Raw genomic sequence first — 20,378 nt, 5'->3', positions numbered from 1 at the left:
TTATTTTCTATCTCAAGTTAAAGACCAAGTGGAGGCTTTCCTGCAACCCAGAGAAGAGCCAACTTTCAAATATTTCTTTTAGTGAATAAAAGGGTATTTTATCCATTTCTTTGTTTCTGTAGCTGTAAGAAAAACAGCGAAAACAGCTTGTATTAAAGACTATATATTACATTTAATGCAGCCATCAGCTTTTGACTGTCATGCGTAGCTGCCACATTAACGAGAACTTTGAAGATTGAAATCTACGCAGATCTACTTGATACCAGAACAAATCTACCAACACTCACACACGGCTGTAGAGAACACGTTATAATTCACCCACGGATATTATGAAGGAAAGTTTCGTGCCATCCGATTTCTTATAGATTTAATATTATGAACTGTATAATTATAGTGAACTGTTATTGTGAACTTCTAAATGTATAAAAATCGGATGCAACAAGATTTCCAATTTTTTAGAATTTCTGCAGGTTTTAGTTGAAAAATTATTAATCCTTACATTCATCTTTTTATGTTGCTAGAATTACGAAAGGCTACTTTAGGCATTGTTCTTTTACCTTCACATCCATCTTTCTATCTGAGACTATGCCAGGTATGTGTAGCATTCATTGCTTAGAAAACTAAGGACATACAATAAACATATCTTGTGAGATCCTACCGTGTCACGCATTGAGTAAAAGAACCATTGCTACAAAGGGTTTATATCGGTTCTTTGATTTTATTCGAGTTCTTTGACTGAGATAACAGACAGAACTCTTTTAGACGGAAAAGTGTAATTAGACTCACGGTTCTAAATCATGACTTTTACGCTAAATAACTTGTTGTGTAAAATTATTAAGCTGTGGGGAAATGGAGAAACAACAACAACAACAAAAAAAAGGAATTTAGCAATTGGGGTGCATAATAATTGCTGTTATTTTTAAGGTATTTTCCCCTCCTTCCATCATGCTTTTGTGGTGTAACGGTAGCACCCTCGGCGCGTAGTCGTTAGTTACAGGGTTCAAGTCCCGGCGAGAGCATCGCACATCATTCACGACGCCTGCTTCGAAATAACCTAACGACTCTACAAACTTTTATTATTTAATTAAATGAAAGTTACTATTAACATCGCTTCTTAAAAGCAACCGTGTTAATCTGGTTGAATTTTTTAGTTTATTCATTAATTAGTTTTGTGCGATGATAAATTTTTATCTTATCAGATCGGGTATAGCAAACCCAATTATCGGTACCTTTGAAGTTTATTACAGAAGGTTTCGACTGTATATGCTTTCCATATGAATACTAAACTTCAGTTGCTTATTTTCAACAGTTGTTTGTGGTGACGATATTCATTGGCACCCGTGACAAAACATTTCGCAGTTCTATACGTGCACAATAAAAATAAATTAAAGTAAGATAAATACTGGACTGTTCGAGGTTTTTTAATAAAATTTTGATTAAAAATCACCATACCTAATTTGCTGTATTTATGAAATCAGTTTAAAATTATGCCCGATCTTTGGATGAAAAGGATAAAATTTCACACCTTTATACCGCAGACCATGTACCTCGAAGCGTGGACTAACTCTGTATCATCACTTTCCAAAGAAGTTTTGCATATTCTTCTTGTCATAATGGTGTGAATATTTTAAAAGACACTGCGTCAACAACACCGACCTTTATGTCTGTGGCGAAATTGGTACTCTAGACCATCATTTTACCCGCTGCTTACTTAAAAGAGAACAAACACCACTTTAAAATCCCTAGTAAAAGCTTTCTGAAATTGTATGGTAAAACAGCGTCATCTTGTGGCAAGGCTCGCCCAGATTAATGACAAGCTTGTCGGAGCCTAACCATGCCTTCTTATATAATATATATATATATATATATGTCATGTTTTAATTCGTAGATGAAGGAATCCAGTACTTTAATTTCTGGTATCCGAAGACACTTTACTGCGTAGTTGGAAGTATGAATACATAAACCAAAAACTTCCAGGTATGTCCATTTCGAAACATAATTATATTGCAGGATAATTTACATCAGACTCCCTGTAGATAAGATATTTTTGAACCATATTTGAATGCAATAATTTGCATGTACACGGGTTTTAAAGTACGCCGTCATCTTAGGCAAGTAAGCAGCAGGTGGATGAGAAGCGTCTTGCCAGGAGGAAAGCGTTAGCGAAAAGGAAGTAGCTATTCAAAGGAAGAAGGGAGGGAGTCAAAAGTTTCAGTTCTGAGTTAAAAATTGTAGGTTTACAATTATTTCATTGGGCAAGAGGTGTCTGCATTAAGTGTTACGCAACATAGAAATATTTCGAATTTAGGAGAAGACACGAATTTAGGGGAAGAGCACCAAATCTAGAATAGTTAATTTTGAGGCCGCCAGTTATTCTTAAAGCAGCCATCGTATTTTGTTATAGCTTATATATATATATATATATATATATATATATATATGCAAAAAAACAAAAAAGTAAACTATATATATATATATATATATATATATATATATGTGAGTGTGTGTGTGTATTTGAATATCCTGCAATATACGTTTCAAAAATTCTGTAAAGTTTGTAAATTGCATTTAAGTGTATGTTCTGCTGCAAAGTAATTTAAGTATCTGAAATAATGTAATAATAATGTAAATTATGTAATTATGTTGTGAACCAGAACGGCAAAAAAGTCTTATAATGTTAATGAGAGAAATGAGATTTTGTGGCAAGGTTTTCAGTTGTAATGTTTAAGAAACGAATTCATATGAGTTGTAGTTTATTCAAAGCATCATATTTCATCTACACAGTATTAATTTAAAGGATTTCTGTTTCTTTTCTTAAGTTAAATACTTATAAACATATACGTAAATAAAATATTTCCAAAAAATTTTTAAGATTTTTTTTAAAATCTTGCTTTAAGCGTTTCGTGTTGATAACTGAGAAACACTAGAAAGAAGAAAGAAGGTTTAGCCCTTGCATAAAATTTGTTCTAATAAATATGCGCCATCTTCAGTTTTCTCTAACGAAATAATATGAAGAATCCAACTCAATATGAAAAGAATCATATCCATATAATGCCAAAAAATATTGCAGTGTCGTTTTAAACTGCATATGCAATTAGTTGATAGCGGTACAAATTAAGTAAGGTTGGAACGATGTTTTTATTAGGACTCAAGTTTCATATTTCGAACTGGGAAGAACTTGAATTTAGGGCTTATTAGATAACACAATGAAAGCTATACAATTTTGTTCACAGTCTTAGTCTCATTTCTATAACTGTTTCTGGAATCATTGATCTACGCATGTTTTGGATTGAGTCGACGACGTCTCTTTCGGAAGGGATACTTGAGAAGTGCAATGGTTGTTTCCAGAAATTCAAAAAGAGCTACTAGGGAAATTCCAAGCCAGATGCCGATGTATCCACCCATGTAACTGAAAATTTCAACGATCTAAAAAAATTAAAGAAAAAAATGCTTAATTTTTTCAAACGTAATATAAGATCCTCAAACTGAAAGTAATAGTTATCATATCTTACGCAATTTAACGTAGCTTATTAATATTTTTAAATTTATTATTTGATGCTCTCTTGATATTTAATTAAATTATCATTTCAAATACAACCAGTTTCAAATAATGGTTTAAATACTTAAAAATTTAACTTTAAATTAAATTTTATATGAATGTATAGGAATTATGGAATAGATAGCAAATTAATAAAAAGCATTTTTTTTTATTTTTACCAAAGAAGATATGTAAACATTATCATAATTTTCGGTACTAGAAAACCCATCCGCATTTGCTCTGAGATTCGAAACTCAGATTTTCTGTTTTCTTTTCGGCGGGCTATTTGTTGCACCAGAGTGCACCTATTAGAGCACGCAGGTGGTGAATGTCTTAGTTCTTTACGGCTAACTTCTAAAACGTTGTTAAAATGCATCATATATTTATGAAAAGAACTTACATTATACTTTGGTGTGTAGGAGTAAACTGTTTGTTCCATCTTTTGGAAGGAAATAGTGACGAAAGTAAGACCTCTAAAATGAGAGAATTTGAATTATTTTTATACAAATATAAGAAAATGAACATCAGCGTAGTATTGATCGGTTAGAAAATATTAATATGAAAATACTTAAGAAAAGTGTGATATTTAGAAAAGAAGAAATTAGTTAAAATAAATGCCATCTTTCTCCAGTTCTCGCTCCACAGTTAATCTGTGTACTGTACTGTTAGCTCATTTTCTCTTAGACGTCCTTTCTTCTTTCGCGAAATCAATTGTTCTGCAAAGAATATTTTTCATTTAGCTTCATACGATGTTACACGCTTTCTGTGAGAAGGGAAAAAATGTTTCTACACAGCATAAACATGAATGCCCTATGATCTTAATAAAATTAGAATTATCCAAATAAAATGCCTTGATTCAAATTAATAATACATTTCTCTTTTTAAAAAGTGCGAAACACTTATTTTTCTCCCCCCCCCCTTTTTTTTTTTTTTTTTTTTTTTTTTTTGAGATTTTCCCCTGATATTATTTTTCATTGCCTCTTGTGCATGTATTAAAGTTATTACACATATTTTCGAACAGTGCACAAAGTAAAATCGATTATAATGAGAGATGGAAATTAAATTATTTATTTCTCTTTCTACGTACCATCCAGAATAAAGCAGATAGAATCGCAAGTGAATTCTGCAGTAAAATAAGGAAAACGTATTCTTATAAATTGATAGCGAGAAAAGCGTAGTATACTTTTAAGGGTACATTGGAGATCAGTAACAAGAAGACGCGCAAGCTAACTGCCCTCATACTCTTATCAGTGAGTATCATGTGATGAACTGTAATTTCCTTTAAATACCTAGATCCCTTTTCAACAATTACGGCACCATATTGAGGTCGTTGTCCAACAGACTCACAACTCTACGTATTCGAGGTAAGCAATTATTCTTATACGCTTGTCATTATGTTCAGTATCCTACAACTCCGAAACTAAGTCTTTTGCCCTTGCCTTTGGAAACAAAAGTTCATTCTAGGATTTTGATGGTTTTACTCTGGAGCACCCTCTATATAGTTTTCATTCTGTAAAGTTATTTTTTACCAATGCGTTTTATTCTAAATACCTGTTCTTTTACTTAGCTATAAGAGAAAAGGTACGTTTCTTACTCATTTTCGCTTTTTTAAGAACATCGATACTAATGGATTTTTCATGGGATTTGAAAGATAAATTTGCATTAGTTAAATCGATCTTCACTTGATTTCTCTGAAAATCTTTCTGACTTTTAAACTTCCTCTCTTTCTGTTACTGTGATTCATCTCACTTATCTGATAGTAACATCAGGTCAGTCCTTAAATTCTGTCGTGACCAAAAGGCAAGGTTTGCGCCTATCATGGGCTTAGGTATCGGGAACTTAAGGTGACAGAAATACCTGTCGGACCCGAACAAGCTTCATCATATGATGTTGAATCTGCTAATTCGTCCTACTGTGATGTTAATGAACTTCGATCAGACGGTACCCCTCTGTTTTGTATAGAAGATAGCCTTAGTTCTGTAATTTCTCAAATATATTTTCTTTCTTAATTATTTTTTAAGTAGTTGCATATTTAGTATCCTCTTCTTTATCCTTCGGATAGGAAATTTCAGTACAAATGTTACATTCCGACTAATTATGATACTATTGGTAATTTGTATCCACCAAACGATAAGATCTTGTTGTTTATTTATATCCAATCGCAATTCATTTAACAGAAGTGTCGTCAAATATTGCCTCTTCTCCTTTCGTGTATGCATTTCGAGTACCGAATGCTTTTATCAGTGTTAATGATGTTTGCTTCTTGTTTCCTTTTTATAAGTATTTGCTTTCCTCGGCAATCTGTTTTACAGGAAATTTGCTGTAACAAAACCTACACCCAGTACTTGTCTAGATGCTTAGCGCTTTTTGGTATCGTTCTTGTCATCTCAGTTAATTCTCCCCGACGCACAGTGTCCATCCAACCTCTTTAGCGTTTTTAGTAGTTATCTAGAGAATCATAGTCTTCTCATAGCCACCAACAACGACACTACCTTCAAAGTGCAAGAAAGAGGATGTCCCCAAGGCTCTTGTGCTGGACCGATTCTCTGGAATTTAACAATCAACGCTGTACTGGATGCAAACTGGCAGACGCAGCTCTTCTTGTCAAAGGTCGCACTCGTGCGGAGCTCTAGAAAAACGGCACCGAAGTCTGCTCCCTCCTCGACAATATCTGCAGCAACTTAAAGCTTACAATCTCTACCGCAAAGTCAACAGCAATAATAATACCGAAAGCAGGCACGAATCCAACGCGCCGCCCCTGCATCAAACTACAAGGAGCCAACGTAAAAATTATCCAAACGCTAAAATACCTAGGTGTAATCTGGGATAAAAAACTAGCCTGGATCCCGCACAACCAAGAACTAAAGAACAAAACATCAGCTATAGCCAGAAAGGCGCGCGCCTTCCAAGGTAGAAACTGGGGTCAGAATCATCATGTTCCATGCGGTAGCTGAAAAAAAAATAGTCTTATATGCTGCTGCCGTATGGGCCCAACCGATGGGAGGACTAAAGATCAAACATCTTACATCTCTTCAACGACCATTCGCCCTAATTCTCTGTAAAGCGTACCGCACCACAGCCACCAGCTCAGCGACAGTCCTTGCAGGGCTCATTCCACTCCACATACGGGCAGAACAAGAGGCAGTGTACACCACCCTCATATACCCCCGCAAAGATGCAACATTTCGCAACATAACATACAGCCCTCTGCAATTTCAAAGCCCAGGTAACAATCTTCCCACTCATCCCGTACGTAAAGGCACAGGAATAAGCATTAACATCTCACGGATACAGCCACTGTCAACGACGCGAGTTTCAAGGGATACGCAAATATACACCGACGGCTCTAAGCAGGAAGACGGAGTAGGCAGCGCCTTTGCACACTATGACAAAGGAAGAATCATCCATGTATGGAAAGGACGCCTTGACTTAAACCACAGTGTGTTCCAGGCGGAGGAACAGGCAATTATAACGGCGGTAGATTGCATTTTCAATAATAATATAGAACGGTCGAAAATTTTCACAGACAGTATGTCAACACTTCTAGCACTAGATAATCACAACCACACCTCGCCCTTGATCATCGAATTACAACAACTTTTACAGCGCAACCCGCAGAAACATCTCTCCTTAACATGGATCATGGCACATGCAGAAAATGAGGGAAATGAAACAACTGATAGCCTGGCCAAGCAAGCAACCACTGATTCAGAAGCTGAAAAAATCAAAATCCCAGCCCCTCCTTCCTACCTCAAAGGGCTATTACGGGGTCAAGGCCTAAATCTTTGGCAGGAAGACTGGACGCACTGCACAACTGGAAGACGTACATACAGCTTCTTCCCGAAAGTCGGCACTGAACGCAACATTGCAATAGCTCCTCTTACGGCTTATATTACGGGACATGGCCCATTCCCAACCTACTTTAATAGACATTGCATAACAACCACGGACATATGCGCCTGCGGAGCGGAAGGCTCCCCAGACTACTATGTTTTTGAATGCCATCTGACAGCAGGAAATCACCTTCCTCTTCTCATCAACAATAGAGAAGCTTATCACCGCTTCCTTATAAAGCACAAACCGACAGTAAAGACAATCTGCAAAGTTGTTAACAAGCTCAAGAGAATGGTCCAAGATTTGTGCTCTCCTCATTAACCAAAACTCTCAAGGCATGATACACTAAGTCAGCATGCAGTTCCACATTCTCAACCACATAAGTCTACTCCTAAAACTTACATAAGTCCCTGTTACAGACACTTATCAAATAATGTACAGTCAAATGTATTTAACATTTCCTCTTCTGTATATGCATAATACTTATTTTTTTTAACTTATGAGCCTGTATTTTAATCCTATTATTTTGTAACTGTATTTTTGTATCTGTATATTTAATTTGTATTTTTATTTGAATTTTATTATGAATATGCAAAATTACCATAACAAATTGCAACAATAAATGTCAAAACAGTAAAACGAATGCAAACTGCTCTTGTATGCCATGTAAATGCTCTTGTTAACATCCTAAAAAGCTCCCGAGGCGGCCTCTTGAGGCCTCAGGGAGTTGTTCCTGGTTAGCGGAGGGCGCGGGACACATGCCTGTTTACCTATGTTAGACATCAGGCGTCCCCGTCCTCCGTTACCAACCAACCAACCATCTCAGTTAGTGTGAAATTGTTTCTTTCAGAGATTCCATTTTGTTTCGAAGAAGAAGAAACAGTTTTCTTGTGTACTATTTCCTTTTCTCATAACAATTTTTCAAAGTCGTCGCTTACGTATTTTCCTCCTCGATCTGACCTCAATCGTTTTGGTGCTTTCTCAAATTGTGTTAATACTTGTTTGATGAAGTATAAGTTCTTTAGTTTCTTCTTTACGCTTCAGAATGTAAACTGTAATGCATCTGCTATAATCATAAATTACTCTTAATATATATCTTGCAAACCCTGGAGTTATAGTTTTCGTTTGTTTGCGGAGATCTGTATGCACTAAATCGACTATTTCGAAGGTTCGCGAAGTAGACCTTCTGGGAGACTATTCTCTGAATACTTTGACAGCAATATAATCCTCATATGTCAATACACTGGAACAGGGAGCTATATTCATATCTTCAGCTATGATTTCTTTATACATCCCTTAAATATCTACAAGACTTTTATGAACTAATTTTATATGCCAATCATGAAGGTATTTCGCATGGATATCTTTCAAACGAAGGAGCATGTTCACTTTCCTTAAGAACATATAAGCCTTCTCTGATATAACCGAAACTATTATTTACCATTCTTAATAATATGGTTTTCGTACCCTCTATTAAGAATCACCACCACCACTCTTAAATAACTCACATATTGTTAAGAATAAATCACTACCACCACTCTAAAGTAAAGGTAAATCACGTATTTGTTTAATACCTGTTTTTTTATGAAATAGAGTTTGCTTCAAAAGTTTTAAATCAATTAACATCACTTGAATTGTTTACCAAAGACCCGCCATTCCAGTTTAAAACATGAATGAATACGAAACTAGAGATAAGAAAACTTTAGTAATCTGATACATTTCCAGACATAAAGTTTAAGTTTTATTAGCCCAAAAGAAAAATAAAGATAAATTAATGGAATAAACCCTCGTCAAACAATCACAATTATTCGAAACAGTAATAAAAGACTTTCAGTAGGTAATTAGAAAATATGACACTAAAGAAAATTATACTTATCATAGGAAACCGAAATAAATGTCCTTCTAAAGGACAGCATTTATGTCAAAGAAATATTAAAATATAGAGAAAACTTTTAAATTTCTTGTTTTATATTAAATTTTGAAATCTCTTATTAATTGTTTCACGACCCCTAAAACTGAAGTTAATTTTCCTATAATAAAGTTGTTAATGTCATTTTTCAAATTAGTTTAATAAATTCAAATGTAATATGCAGTTTTATATATTACATTAGTTTTTCAAATTCCGACAAGAACAATAATCCGGTAAGTATTACAAGCGGAAGATCATCTATTCTAATTTATTTTTTAACTGTAAATGTGAATTTAGATTAATTGTTCAGAATATTTTTAATAGCTGTCTCTTTCTGATGCACTTTGCATAACTTGGGTTTTACACTTCATTCTTCTAACAGTAAAATTAGCACATGTACGGAATAAAATTCAATCTAAGGAAGAAATAAATCTCACTTACGTTTCCTTTTTCGGTGCTACACCTTTCTTCCTCTTGAACAACAAATGAACAGGAAATCAGTAATTCCATAAAGTAAAAAATATTCATTATTTACTAAACGTAACACTTCATATAAAATAACATGCTCTTTAAAATGCAAAATATTCAAAACAATAAAGGGAAACTGGTACCCAGAAAAAATAACAACAATTTTATTAAAAGTATAAGGTATTTACTCCCTCCTTTCCGCATGGCTTTGTGGTGCATTTGGAAGCATACTAGACGCGTATTGGAAAGGCCCACGATTCAAGTGGCGGCAACAACATTGCACATTTTTCACGTCTCCTGTTTCAAAATATAGCCTCACTCTACTAAAAATTCATATTCAAGTCCTTTAAAGCCAACATTAAACTTTAAATTGTTTAATGTTGGCTAATTGTTTAATGTTGGCTTTAAAGGACTAAATTTCAAAGGGTAAAACTCGAAAAACTACTCAACAAAATTGTACATTTAATTTTTATAATTATTTTTCTGCAGACAGCGAGTAATAAAAAAGCGTGGGACAGCGTGATCTTCTCTGGCATTTCCCCAATTAGCTTATTTCGTTTATATAATTGTTGATTTTAATTTTAAGCTAAAATGAGTGAAAGGTGGGGAAAAATTTCCGAAAACCGAATAATTTTTAGAATTATACAGATCTTGTAAATAAACTGGCCCAGATCTCCCATGCGATTTTTTTTTCTTTTTGTTGTTTTAGTTAGAATTTTTAGCGATTCAGAATAAAAATGCAAACTATTTGGTATTTGGATGATCATTTATACCGAAAATAGAAGCCTATAACTCTAATCCCTTCAAAAACTGAGAGCAAAAAATACTTATAAGGAAGCAGTGCAGGACATTTTATTTTGCAAACAATGTCAAACGTCCAGTTATTATTTCATAACAAGTTAGTGTATTCTTGAGGTGAATGATGGTGATATTTTAAACGCAGAATCACACATGCAGGTATTTATAGTACCACATCATTTAATCCTCTCGCTGCACATCCTGCGATTTCCACGGGCAACGTAAAAGTAGCAAAATTTGCGCAACCCGCGGTTTCCGCGGGGATGAATTTTTGTAGTCTATTTAACTGTGGAACCCGCTCTTTCCCCGCTCAAGATTTCCTTTCGGCTTTTCTGTGATGTTTAATTGTTTATATAGATGTGGGCTAACAGATGGCGTTAGTTGTCCACATTTCTGCCAAATAATAAAATATACGTTAATGTAGCATTTTGCGCGCGCTTTTCAGAGCTCAAAGATGTCAGACAGGAAGCGTTTCGCGAGTGAATATAACATATATTCCTGACGATATTTCCGACACTGATAGTTGTTCTGATTCTGATTTCAAATATATTGAAGATAGTTATAGCGAAACTGATGAGAATTTCTCGGATTCCTCTGCAGATAGTGATGAATCTGAAAAGGTCAGTTTCTATTGAAAACGTTCGACAGTGGTGCAAAATTGATATATAAAATATTACATTATGCAAATATTATCATTGGTATATATGTTTTACTTTTGTATTTTATAAAATAAATTATAATTTAACCAATATTAATTTTCAAAATTTTCCTTTTATATCATTATTCTTCAATTTCAGTATTCTGACAACCTTTCTCTATGATCTAATTCTATATTGAAAAAAACTCTTTTACAAAAAAAAAAATTTGTATGTTTCAACTCCAAAATATATGTAGATTTGAAATATGTGATAAAAAATACGCAATTTTTGAACCTATTTTTATAAAAAAAAAGTACGCAGGGAGAGGATTAATGGGATATAACTGAGAAAAGTTTACACAGTAAATATTTTCTTGAAAATAGAAACTTGAGCCTATTTTTTCTTTGCCACATATTGTAATTTCATCATAATTTGAGCTTTTTAAACGCTGATAGCTCTTTGTAATCTATTTTAATTTCAAACTTTATTACCGAACTGTGATTTTTCATGCAAGAAAAAGAAATCATTTCTATTAGATTTGTATTCATATATAAATGTACTCATAAATATATTACCTGTATCTGTTTTGCTTCTTCTTTTGTTACTTCGTATGATATTTGCCTAAGAATAATGAGAATGGCATTATATTCTTTTATGTTCAAGAATTCAATATAAATATAACAAAAAATATTACAAATGAGAGAGCTCATTTGAAAGAAGGGAAAATGAAACATTTCGGAAAACATTCAGAGACAGAAACTCTATCTATTATATTACTAATCCATTGGCGTAACAAGTATGTTTGGAATTTATTCATTAATTAATATTAATTGGAATGGAAGCTATTTTTTTAGATTAAAAGTTCCTAGTATAACCTCAAGAAACAAATACAATCCTAAGGAAAAAAACAATATAGCGCTATGAATAGCTTCAGCTGTTGACGGTAAATAAAATCTCAATAAATATTGTGCAAGTGGAGAAAGGTTTAAGAGAAAAAGATTCATATTTTATACAAAAGGAATAAAGCAGCGTCTTTCAGCCAGCCCCATCAGGTGCAAAATCAAGCAAAAAAAAAAGCCGAAGTAAGAGTTATCGGCTTAAGTTGACAAATGCCTTCTGGTGGACCTGATTTGCATTTTCTTTATACACTGTTGGCCATTAGAGTTGAAACGCCATGAAGGAAATAAAATACAAGAAAGATATTTATTGTGCGTATACAAAATGGCATGAAGACAAAATTACCATATTTTTAAGCAGTCTGAGAATTTACAGGGGTGCGAAATTTGTCGAAATATCTGTCAGCCCTGGCAGCTGAAACGGCCTTTACCCGGTTAAGCGTGGGGTCGAACATGGCTTGGATGTCAGAAACGGGCAACTCATTCCATGCTGCATCAAGTCTATACCACATACTATTTATTGACCTTATTAGCTGGAGATGGGTGGCGGGGCAATCTCTCAGCAACCCATTACCAGATGTTTTCAATGGATGAGAGATCTGGAGACCGTGCAGGCCAGAGCAGCAAGGGCAGCAACCTTATGTATCGACTAATGTCAGAACACGACAGGCAACACGTGGTCTTGCATTATCTTGTTGAAAGATGGCGTTTGGCAAGTCTCAAAGATAGGGCACAACCACTCGACTTAAGATGTCAGAAATGTACCGATCTGTGTTCAAATTACCATCGATTCGAACTATAGATGTGCGTGCCGTGTACCCAGTGGCTACCCAAACCATCACACAAGGTTCAGGTTCCCTATGCCGATATCAAATGCAAGCAGACGACGTGCAGTCTCCTCGAAGACTCGAGACAGTTATACTGACATCAGAATACTGCACACAGAACTGGGATTCGTCTGAAAAGACGACATTGTGCCACTCCTGTATACAACTTTGTCGTTCGGGCACCACATTCGCCATCTCTCTATGCTGCATTGTCAAGGGAAGCCGAAGTATGCCGTGCTGATAGTCCTCGCTGCTGCAAACGCCGACGGACGAGCGGATACTGGGAGTTCTGGAAAACATGCCCAATTCTTGACTAATGGTCCGTGATGTGGTTGTGCGGTTTTGCAGGGCTGACCTCACAATATGTGTCTCCTCTCCGGCGTCAGTCATGGGAGGGAGGAGATCCTGCATGTTGCTCCGTATGACCCTCAGCAACCCATTGATTCCATATTTACATGACAGTGTTTGGGTGTCGACCAGTTTGACAGGCGATAGCATAGAACGATAATCCCCACTTTTGATAGGTAACGATCCTGCCTTTACCGAATTCCGCCACTTGCTGGTAAGTATTTCTTCTTAATTATCGAGGCATAACACGATATTCTGAGCATACTCCGTCCTTACAAAGCTTTTCCCGAATGAAAAATTCCATACACAACTTTATGCAGTACTTCAGACGGGGTGTCTACTTCCAGGGTCGTTTAAATGCGCTGAAATACTAATAATTTGCATATCCCAGCCTGGTCTTCCTTTCATGTGATTTTGACGTTCGTCAGATCAGTCCTTCCTGTTGTTGCAATTTAATGGCCAGCAGTACACATGGGGAAACATTTACAAAAACAGGCAACCAGCCTAATCGCTGGGATTCGAGCCCATATTGAACTATCAATTTTATCGGTACAGGGGCCAGAGTTATAGAATTAGAAGATGCTTTTCAGCAAATATATCTCCTTATTTTCATGGCAAGTTTATTTATAATATATTTTTTCTACATCTGCAAAACGTAAGGGCTGGTTTTAAGTATGCTTGACGTTTCAGGAGCAAAATTAGTTAATTTAAAAATTTATTTCCTTCTGTTTACTATTATCACTTCAAAAAATCAATATAAATTTGCATTAAATATAAATAACTCATAACACTATTTTAGGAATGAGTACATTATCGTACAAATAGTAATACCTGCAATAGATAATAATTCATATTAATTTTTTCTACATGCTTCGGATTCATTTGCAGATAAAATGAATTTCATTTTTACATCTTTCCTTTTAATAATTTTATCTTGTTTCTATGTATGCAAGTGTTCAAACGGATATTTCATGCACATGCTTTAATAAAATTAAGAATAACTAAATTTACTTTCTACTGCGAACAGAAGTTTTGATATTTAATGATGAGTTAATCTAAAATACGATTTTTGGCATTGAAAGCTGAAACAAATTTTTACAATCTAATTTTGTTCAAGATAGGTAAACTTCATTATTCCTAGAAAATGTAATTTAGGTATTAAATTTAATGTTTACAGTTAAACTGAGTATCCTCTTGGGTACTTGGGAATTTATTTTTGCCTCAATGTGTGTGTGTTTTGGTGTATTTAATTACGGCAAAGCAGACAAGGCCTATCTGCCTAAGAGAAGGGATGCCTTCGTGGAGGACTTTCTAAGGGAAACTGACTCGTATACACGTTACACATGGGGAAAACCACGAAAACGCCCATGCAGCCAGCCCGTTCGCGGGATTCGAACCTCGGATCGAACTACCAATGTTCAGCGACTTTACCGCTCGGCCGCTGGTGGGCCCTTTGTCTCAATGTAATCTCTTCGGTAAATGTAAATGCATAAATGTAATCTTCGATCAAAAAAAAATTCTAATCTTTAGTACTTCCAAAATGAAACTGCAAGATTTCGAAGTCTGACCAAATGCTTTAAAATAAAACTGTTTCAAAGAAGTCACCAGTTCTTAATTTAAAACATTTTCTAAGAGCAAACAGCACAAAAGAAATAAAACGTTTATTTAAGATTACGTGATTTAAATTGATTATAAGTATCTTTTGTTTATTTGACGACTCTAACGAGTCAATATAACATTTTATGCTGAACGGAATTGAAAACTGGAATTGCCTCTAGCAATAAAAGCAGCTGAATATGGATGATTTGCCAACACTTAAAATATTCTTATAAAATTATATAATTCGTCAAACAATTATACAGAATTCTTTATTACCAACATGCAGGTTTGCATTCCGCAGCACATGTTTCTGCGATTTTCTGGGAATATTCATCTGAAACTAAAATTCATAAATAAATAAATTTCAATAATTTTATAACAAAGGTTTCAATATCATTAGGAATATTCTTATTTTATAAATTTAAAAAACAGAAGCATATCTGTGAAAGGACTTTCTTTGAATCTTAAGAGAAGTAAAATAAAATTAACTTATTTAAAAGTAACTAGTTGTTACTTTGCTTATAAATATAATAAATATTTCAGAATAATCACTTTCGGACGAAAAGGCAAAATTACGAATTTGTGGCCTGTTAGCTAAAGCTTTCTGCATGTCAGCTGTTTTATAGTAAAGAATTTCTTACTTTCTTAGTCAAAAGTTTATTTTGCGATTATTATAACTCACAAATGAGCAGCAAATTTTTAATTTTAATTTATTACAGTTCTGATAATCATTTTCCAATTATTCTAACACACAGAAACATATAAAATACTTAATTTGTGTTCATGTTATAGTCCTGATAATGTGTTTTCTGATAACTCTACGCTCATGCATAGAAAAGGCTTTATTTAAACTCGTATTACAACTCTGAGGTTTATTAATCTATTATTCTATTCACATATGTACCAAAAATTCTTGTTGTCAGTTCGGATTACAACTGTGATTTTCTTGACGTAAATGTCGAGCTATTTGGGAAGATTGGCAAGATTCTGTCTTTCGTATTCTACTTTAGGACTGAACATTGAATACTATTTGAATTTGCAAACTGGGATTTAAACTCTTTCACAATTTTATATAATGAAATTCAACAATATATATAAGCTATTTTCAGTAAAAAAAAGTCACAGGTATTTCGAAGAAAACATATTGCCTCGCCCTTAAAAAATATATACAAATGCAGTAATTAACTAATTTGCTAATAGATAGCATAAAGATAAATAAACAATTCCCTGAATTGCATTCAATTTTACATAAACACTTTGAGCAAAGGATAATAAAAATTCTAATTGTAACTTGTAATTAAAAGTAGTAAAGGATTAAGAAAATAAGAAAAGGATTCTAAGAAGATTGATTTTAAGAATAGCATATGTTCTATTTTTATATGTTTTATGGAAGTGCTATTGACTTTTTACTACTCTGTTTCAAATGTTTGGCATAAATTACTCTACTTAAAAATCTAAAATGAGATATCCCTACCTCCCATTTAATTATCCTATGTGAATAAACATTACAAAGAATGCAAATACTTTTATGCGTTGGAAAACATACAGTATGTATGAACTATAATAGTTTAAATAAGGTTTAGATATGAATTTTCCATATGCAATTGTATAGAATTTTGCCAATAGTTCATTCTGGTTGTTCAACATTGTTCCGTCTTTTCGGTAGATAGGTGGCGCTCTTGATGCGCGCCGATGAAAAATATTCCACTTGAAGCTTGAACTTGAAGAATGACGCATGCCATACCCTTTTGATGCTTGATTATGTTTCATGGCCGCTATAGACGGAAGTAATATACTATATCTTTAAGTTTATCGTTAATAAATGTTATTTCTGTGTTCTGTGAAATCTTGAAGTTTTGATTTGAAATTCTAATGCTCTCCCAACCTGTTTCCTGAAAACGAAATCAACTTGAGAAATTACGACTCATGAAGAGACACCATACACATTTTGGTGTCTGAAACCCGCGAAAAGGGGTTGACCTTTTGAATTACCTTTTGAAAGGTAAGAATTTTGATTTATTTGTTCTTGGTATCGATTTTTGAAAACGAAACATAATGGATGATTTAGCAAAAGAGAAAAAGAAACGTGCTATTGTACGTAGTAAAGTTACTACACTTCTAAATAAACTTGAAAAATTATTATCGGAAGAATTAAGTAAAGAACATCTAGAAGATCTAAATTCATCATATGAATTGTTAATTGAATACCATTAGAAACTTAAAAATCTTGACTCAAAGATCGATGCTCTCATAATTGATGAAAAGGAATATGATAACGAACTACTTGTATGTGAAGAGTATGATGAAAAAATTATAACATTTAAAGCTAAGATTGTTAGTAAAGTAAAGAAAATTAACAGTAATGAAGTTGTTGAAAGAAGTATAATTACAACTAGTAATGGTATTAGTAGTACTCTGAATGGTAATAATGTTGTTACAAGTAATGCTTCAGTAAAGTTACCTATATTAAATATTGAAAAATTTGCTGATGATCCCAGTAAATGGCTCGAATTCTTTAATTCGTATAATAATGCTATTCATTCTAATCCAAGTTTATCTAAAATAGATAAGTTTACATATTTGAAAAGTTTATTATCTGGTTCAGCATATAATTGTGTTTCTGGTTATGCTTTATCTGAAGAAAATTATGATCTATGCATTAAAAGTTTAGAAGAGAGGTTTGGTCGTAAAGATGTTATTATATCAAAATTCATGCAAATGTTGTTACAGTTAGAACCAGTTAAAAGTTCTTCAAATGTTTTTGAGTTAAGAAAGCTCTATGATCAGTTACAAATCTGCTTTAGAAATGTAAGTAGTTTAGATGTTACTAGCGGTTCATATGGACAGTTATTGAACCCAATAATTCTTAAATTGTTACCTGAAGATTTAGCTCTTGAATTCCATAGAAAAAGAACATCTAACCAAACTATAGAAGTAAGTGAATTAATAGAGTTCATTAAAATCGAAACTGAATGCCGAGAAGCAAGTATTTTAATTAATAGCTCAAAAGGTAATAAATACACAGGGGTTAATCCTAAACAAGGGTTCAAAAATTATAAAGTCAAATCACAAGCTTCTGCTTTAAACACATCGGTAAAAATGTTTTGCATATTCTGCAAATCAAACGAACATGCATCTGCCGGATGTTTGAAATTTTCCGACGAACAAAAACGAAACAAATTAAAACGGGAAGGTCGCTGTTACAGATGCCTTCTAAAATCACATTTGTCATCGAATTGTCGATCAAAAATACAACCATGCGAAAATTGTAACGAGAAAAAATCATAATAAACTTTTCTGCCGTTTGAAATCGAAAGAAATGGAAGATGTTAAATCCGCAGATACGCAAAATAAAACTTTAGTATGTACTTTCCACTGTAACACTCTAAAACCTGAAAATAGTGTGCTTTCACAGACATGCTCTGTTATTGCTCAAAGAAAAAATAAATCGAGAATCGTAAGATTATTAATTGATTCAGGTAGTGAACGAAACTTCATCACCCACAAGTTAGCGCGCGATTTAGAATTGCAAGTCATTAGAAAAGAATCTCTAACAATTTATTCGTTTGGAAATCAGCGCGGTAACTCGCAAGAATTTGATGTATATAGTCTAAAAATAAAAAATAAAAACGATGAACGCTGCCTTGTTGTAGAAGCTATCGGGATAGAATTAATATCATCAGTAGAATTCCAGGCACCATCAACATGTCAAAACATTAAAGAATTTATGACTAAAAAGGGTTTGGAACTTTCGGATACAAGTCCCGTTAATGAGAACATAAATATTCTGCTTGGCGTGAAGCATTTCTGGTATATACAAACAGGAAGTAATTCAATGATAAATGATGGTTTGTTTATAGTATCGACGATATTTGGATACACAGTGATGGGTAAAGTAAAAAATAATAATACTCGAATTAATGCGTTGTTTTTATCTACCGTTGAAGGAAACACATTTGATTTGCAGTCATTTTGGAAATTAGATTCGATAGGAATTGAAAATGAAAAAACATTTTCGGAAACTGATTTGGATACTATTAAGCATTTTAACGACAGTTTAAAATTTAATAACGGCAGGTACGAAACAAAACTCTTTTGGAAGGACAATAAATCACAACTCGCTGATAATTTTTTCTTTGCTAAACAACGATTTCTAGGACTAAAGCATAAATTAAAGGGAAATGATTTCCTATATAATGAATGTGATAATATAATTAGAGAACAAGTTGAAAGGGGGATTGTTGAACAATGCAAGTTTGTTGAAAATGAACCTAACTGTTATTATATGCCTCATAGACCCGTTATACGTGAAGGAAAAGTAACAACAAGAATAAGAATAGTTTATGATGCCTCCTCTAGGTCTGAAGGAGCTAAATCGTTAAATGAATGTTTGATATCAGGCCCTAATTTAAATCCTAACTTGTTGGATATAATTTTAAAATTTCGCGTTCATAAAGTTGCATTTTGTGCAGACATAGAGAAGGCTTTTCACCAAATTCAAATTGATAGTGAAGATAGAAATTTTTTAAGGTTCTTGTGGTTTGATCATTCTTACGACGATAGTGACAATAGTTTAGGCTTTAAGGTTTTCCGAATGTGCCGAGTGCCGTTTGGAATGACAACAAGTCCGTTTATTTTGTCCGCCACTATCAAACATCATATTAAGGGTTATAAAAAGAAATATAGCAAAGCTGTTGACATGTTAAATAAGTCCTTATATGTTGATGACCTTATCCATGGAGCAGACTCCGTTGAAGAAGTTTTCTCATTATCAACTGATGCAGTTAAAATTCTTCAAGACGCTGGTATGAACTTAAGAAAATTTGAATCAAAATCCGTATCTTTAAAAAATCATTGGCAAGATATTGGTTTAATTAATAAAGAAGATAATTTGGATAAGAAAACGTTAAAGGTGCTGGGAATAATTTGGGATTTGGATGAGGACACATTGAAATTAGATGTACAAGAACTTTTACAACCAGTTGACTGGAAACACGTTACGAAGCGAAAGGTATTACAGATTGTGGCAAAAATTTATGACCCAGTTGGTTTCATTGCACCTTTTGTTATCAGAATAATATTCTTATTACAAGAGTTATGGGAATTGGGTATTGATTGGGATACAATTTTGCCCAGCTATTTGAGTGAAAAATTTAAAACTTGGTACTTTGAAATTGAAGTTATTCTCAACTTGTGTATTCCTAGAAAATACATATTAAATGATGAATGTGTAAATTTCGATAAAATAGAGCTTTTTGTCTTTTGTGACGCCAGCCTCAAGGGATATGGAGCTGTTGCATATTTTCGTGATCCTGATTCTTGCTGTACGTCTTTTGTTCTTTCAAAGAGCCGTGTATCCCCACTTAAAAAATTAACCTTGCCTCGTTTAGAACTTATGGGAGACATTATTGCCGCAAGAATAGTTAAATATTTAAGGAAATTATTTAATATCCAAGAAGATAATGTATTTTGTTTTAGTGACTCTAAAATTGTTCTTCACTGGATCAGGGGTACCGCTGATAA

The 20,378-nt window shown here is 33.7% G+C and overlaps 1 protein-coding gene across 1 annotated transcript in view; it reads right to left on the bottom strand.

Annotated features, from left to right (window-relative positions):
- Nucleotides 1-2,772: 2,772 nt before the first annotated feature.
- LOC118191516 (epithelial sodium channel subunit gamma-like) overlaps nucleotides 2,773-20,378 on the bottom strand; it is a 60,645-nt gene continuing 43,039 nt past the window's right edge. Inside the window, exons 9-13 of the mRNA XM_085822941.1 lie at nucleotides 15,132-15,195; nucleotides 11,761-11,806; nucleotides 9,723-9,754; nucleotides 3,939-4,011; nucleotides 2,773-3,426 (exon numbers count right to left, since the gene is read on the bottom strand). Of these exons, the coding sequence (XP_085679067.1) occupies nucleotides 3,274-3,426; nucleotides 3,939-4,011; nucleotides 9,723-9,754; nucleotides 11,761-11,806; nucleotides 15,132-15,195 (368 nt within the window). The 3' untranslated portion in view covers nucleotides 2,773-3,273. The remainder of the gene's footprint in view (nucleotides 3,427-3,938; nucleotides 4,012-9,722; nucleotides 9,755-11,760; nucleotides 11,807-15,131; nucleotides 15,196-20,378) is intronic.

This window comes from Stegodyphus dumicola, chromosome 8 (genome assembly GCF_044657685.1).
Source record: "Stegodyphus dumicola isolate Sdum_Otavi_A_Nest chromosome 8, ASM4465768v1".
Taxonomy (NCBI): Eukaryota; Metazoa; Arthropoda; class Arachnida; order Araneae; family Eresidae; genus Stegodyphus; species Stegodyphus dumicola.
Note: the sequence above shows the minus strand (reverse complement) of the source record. Positions and strands in the feature narration are given on the sequence as shown.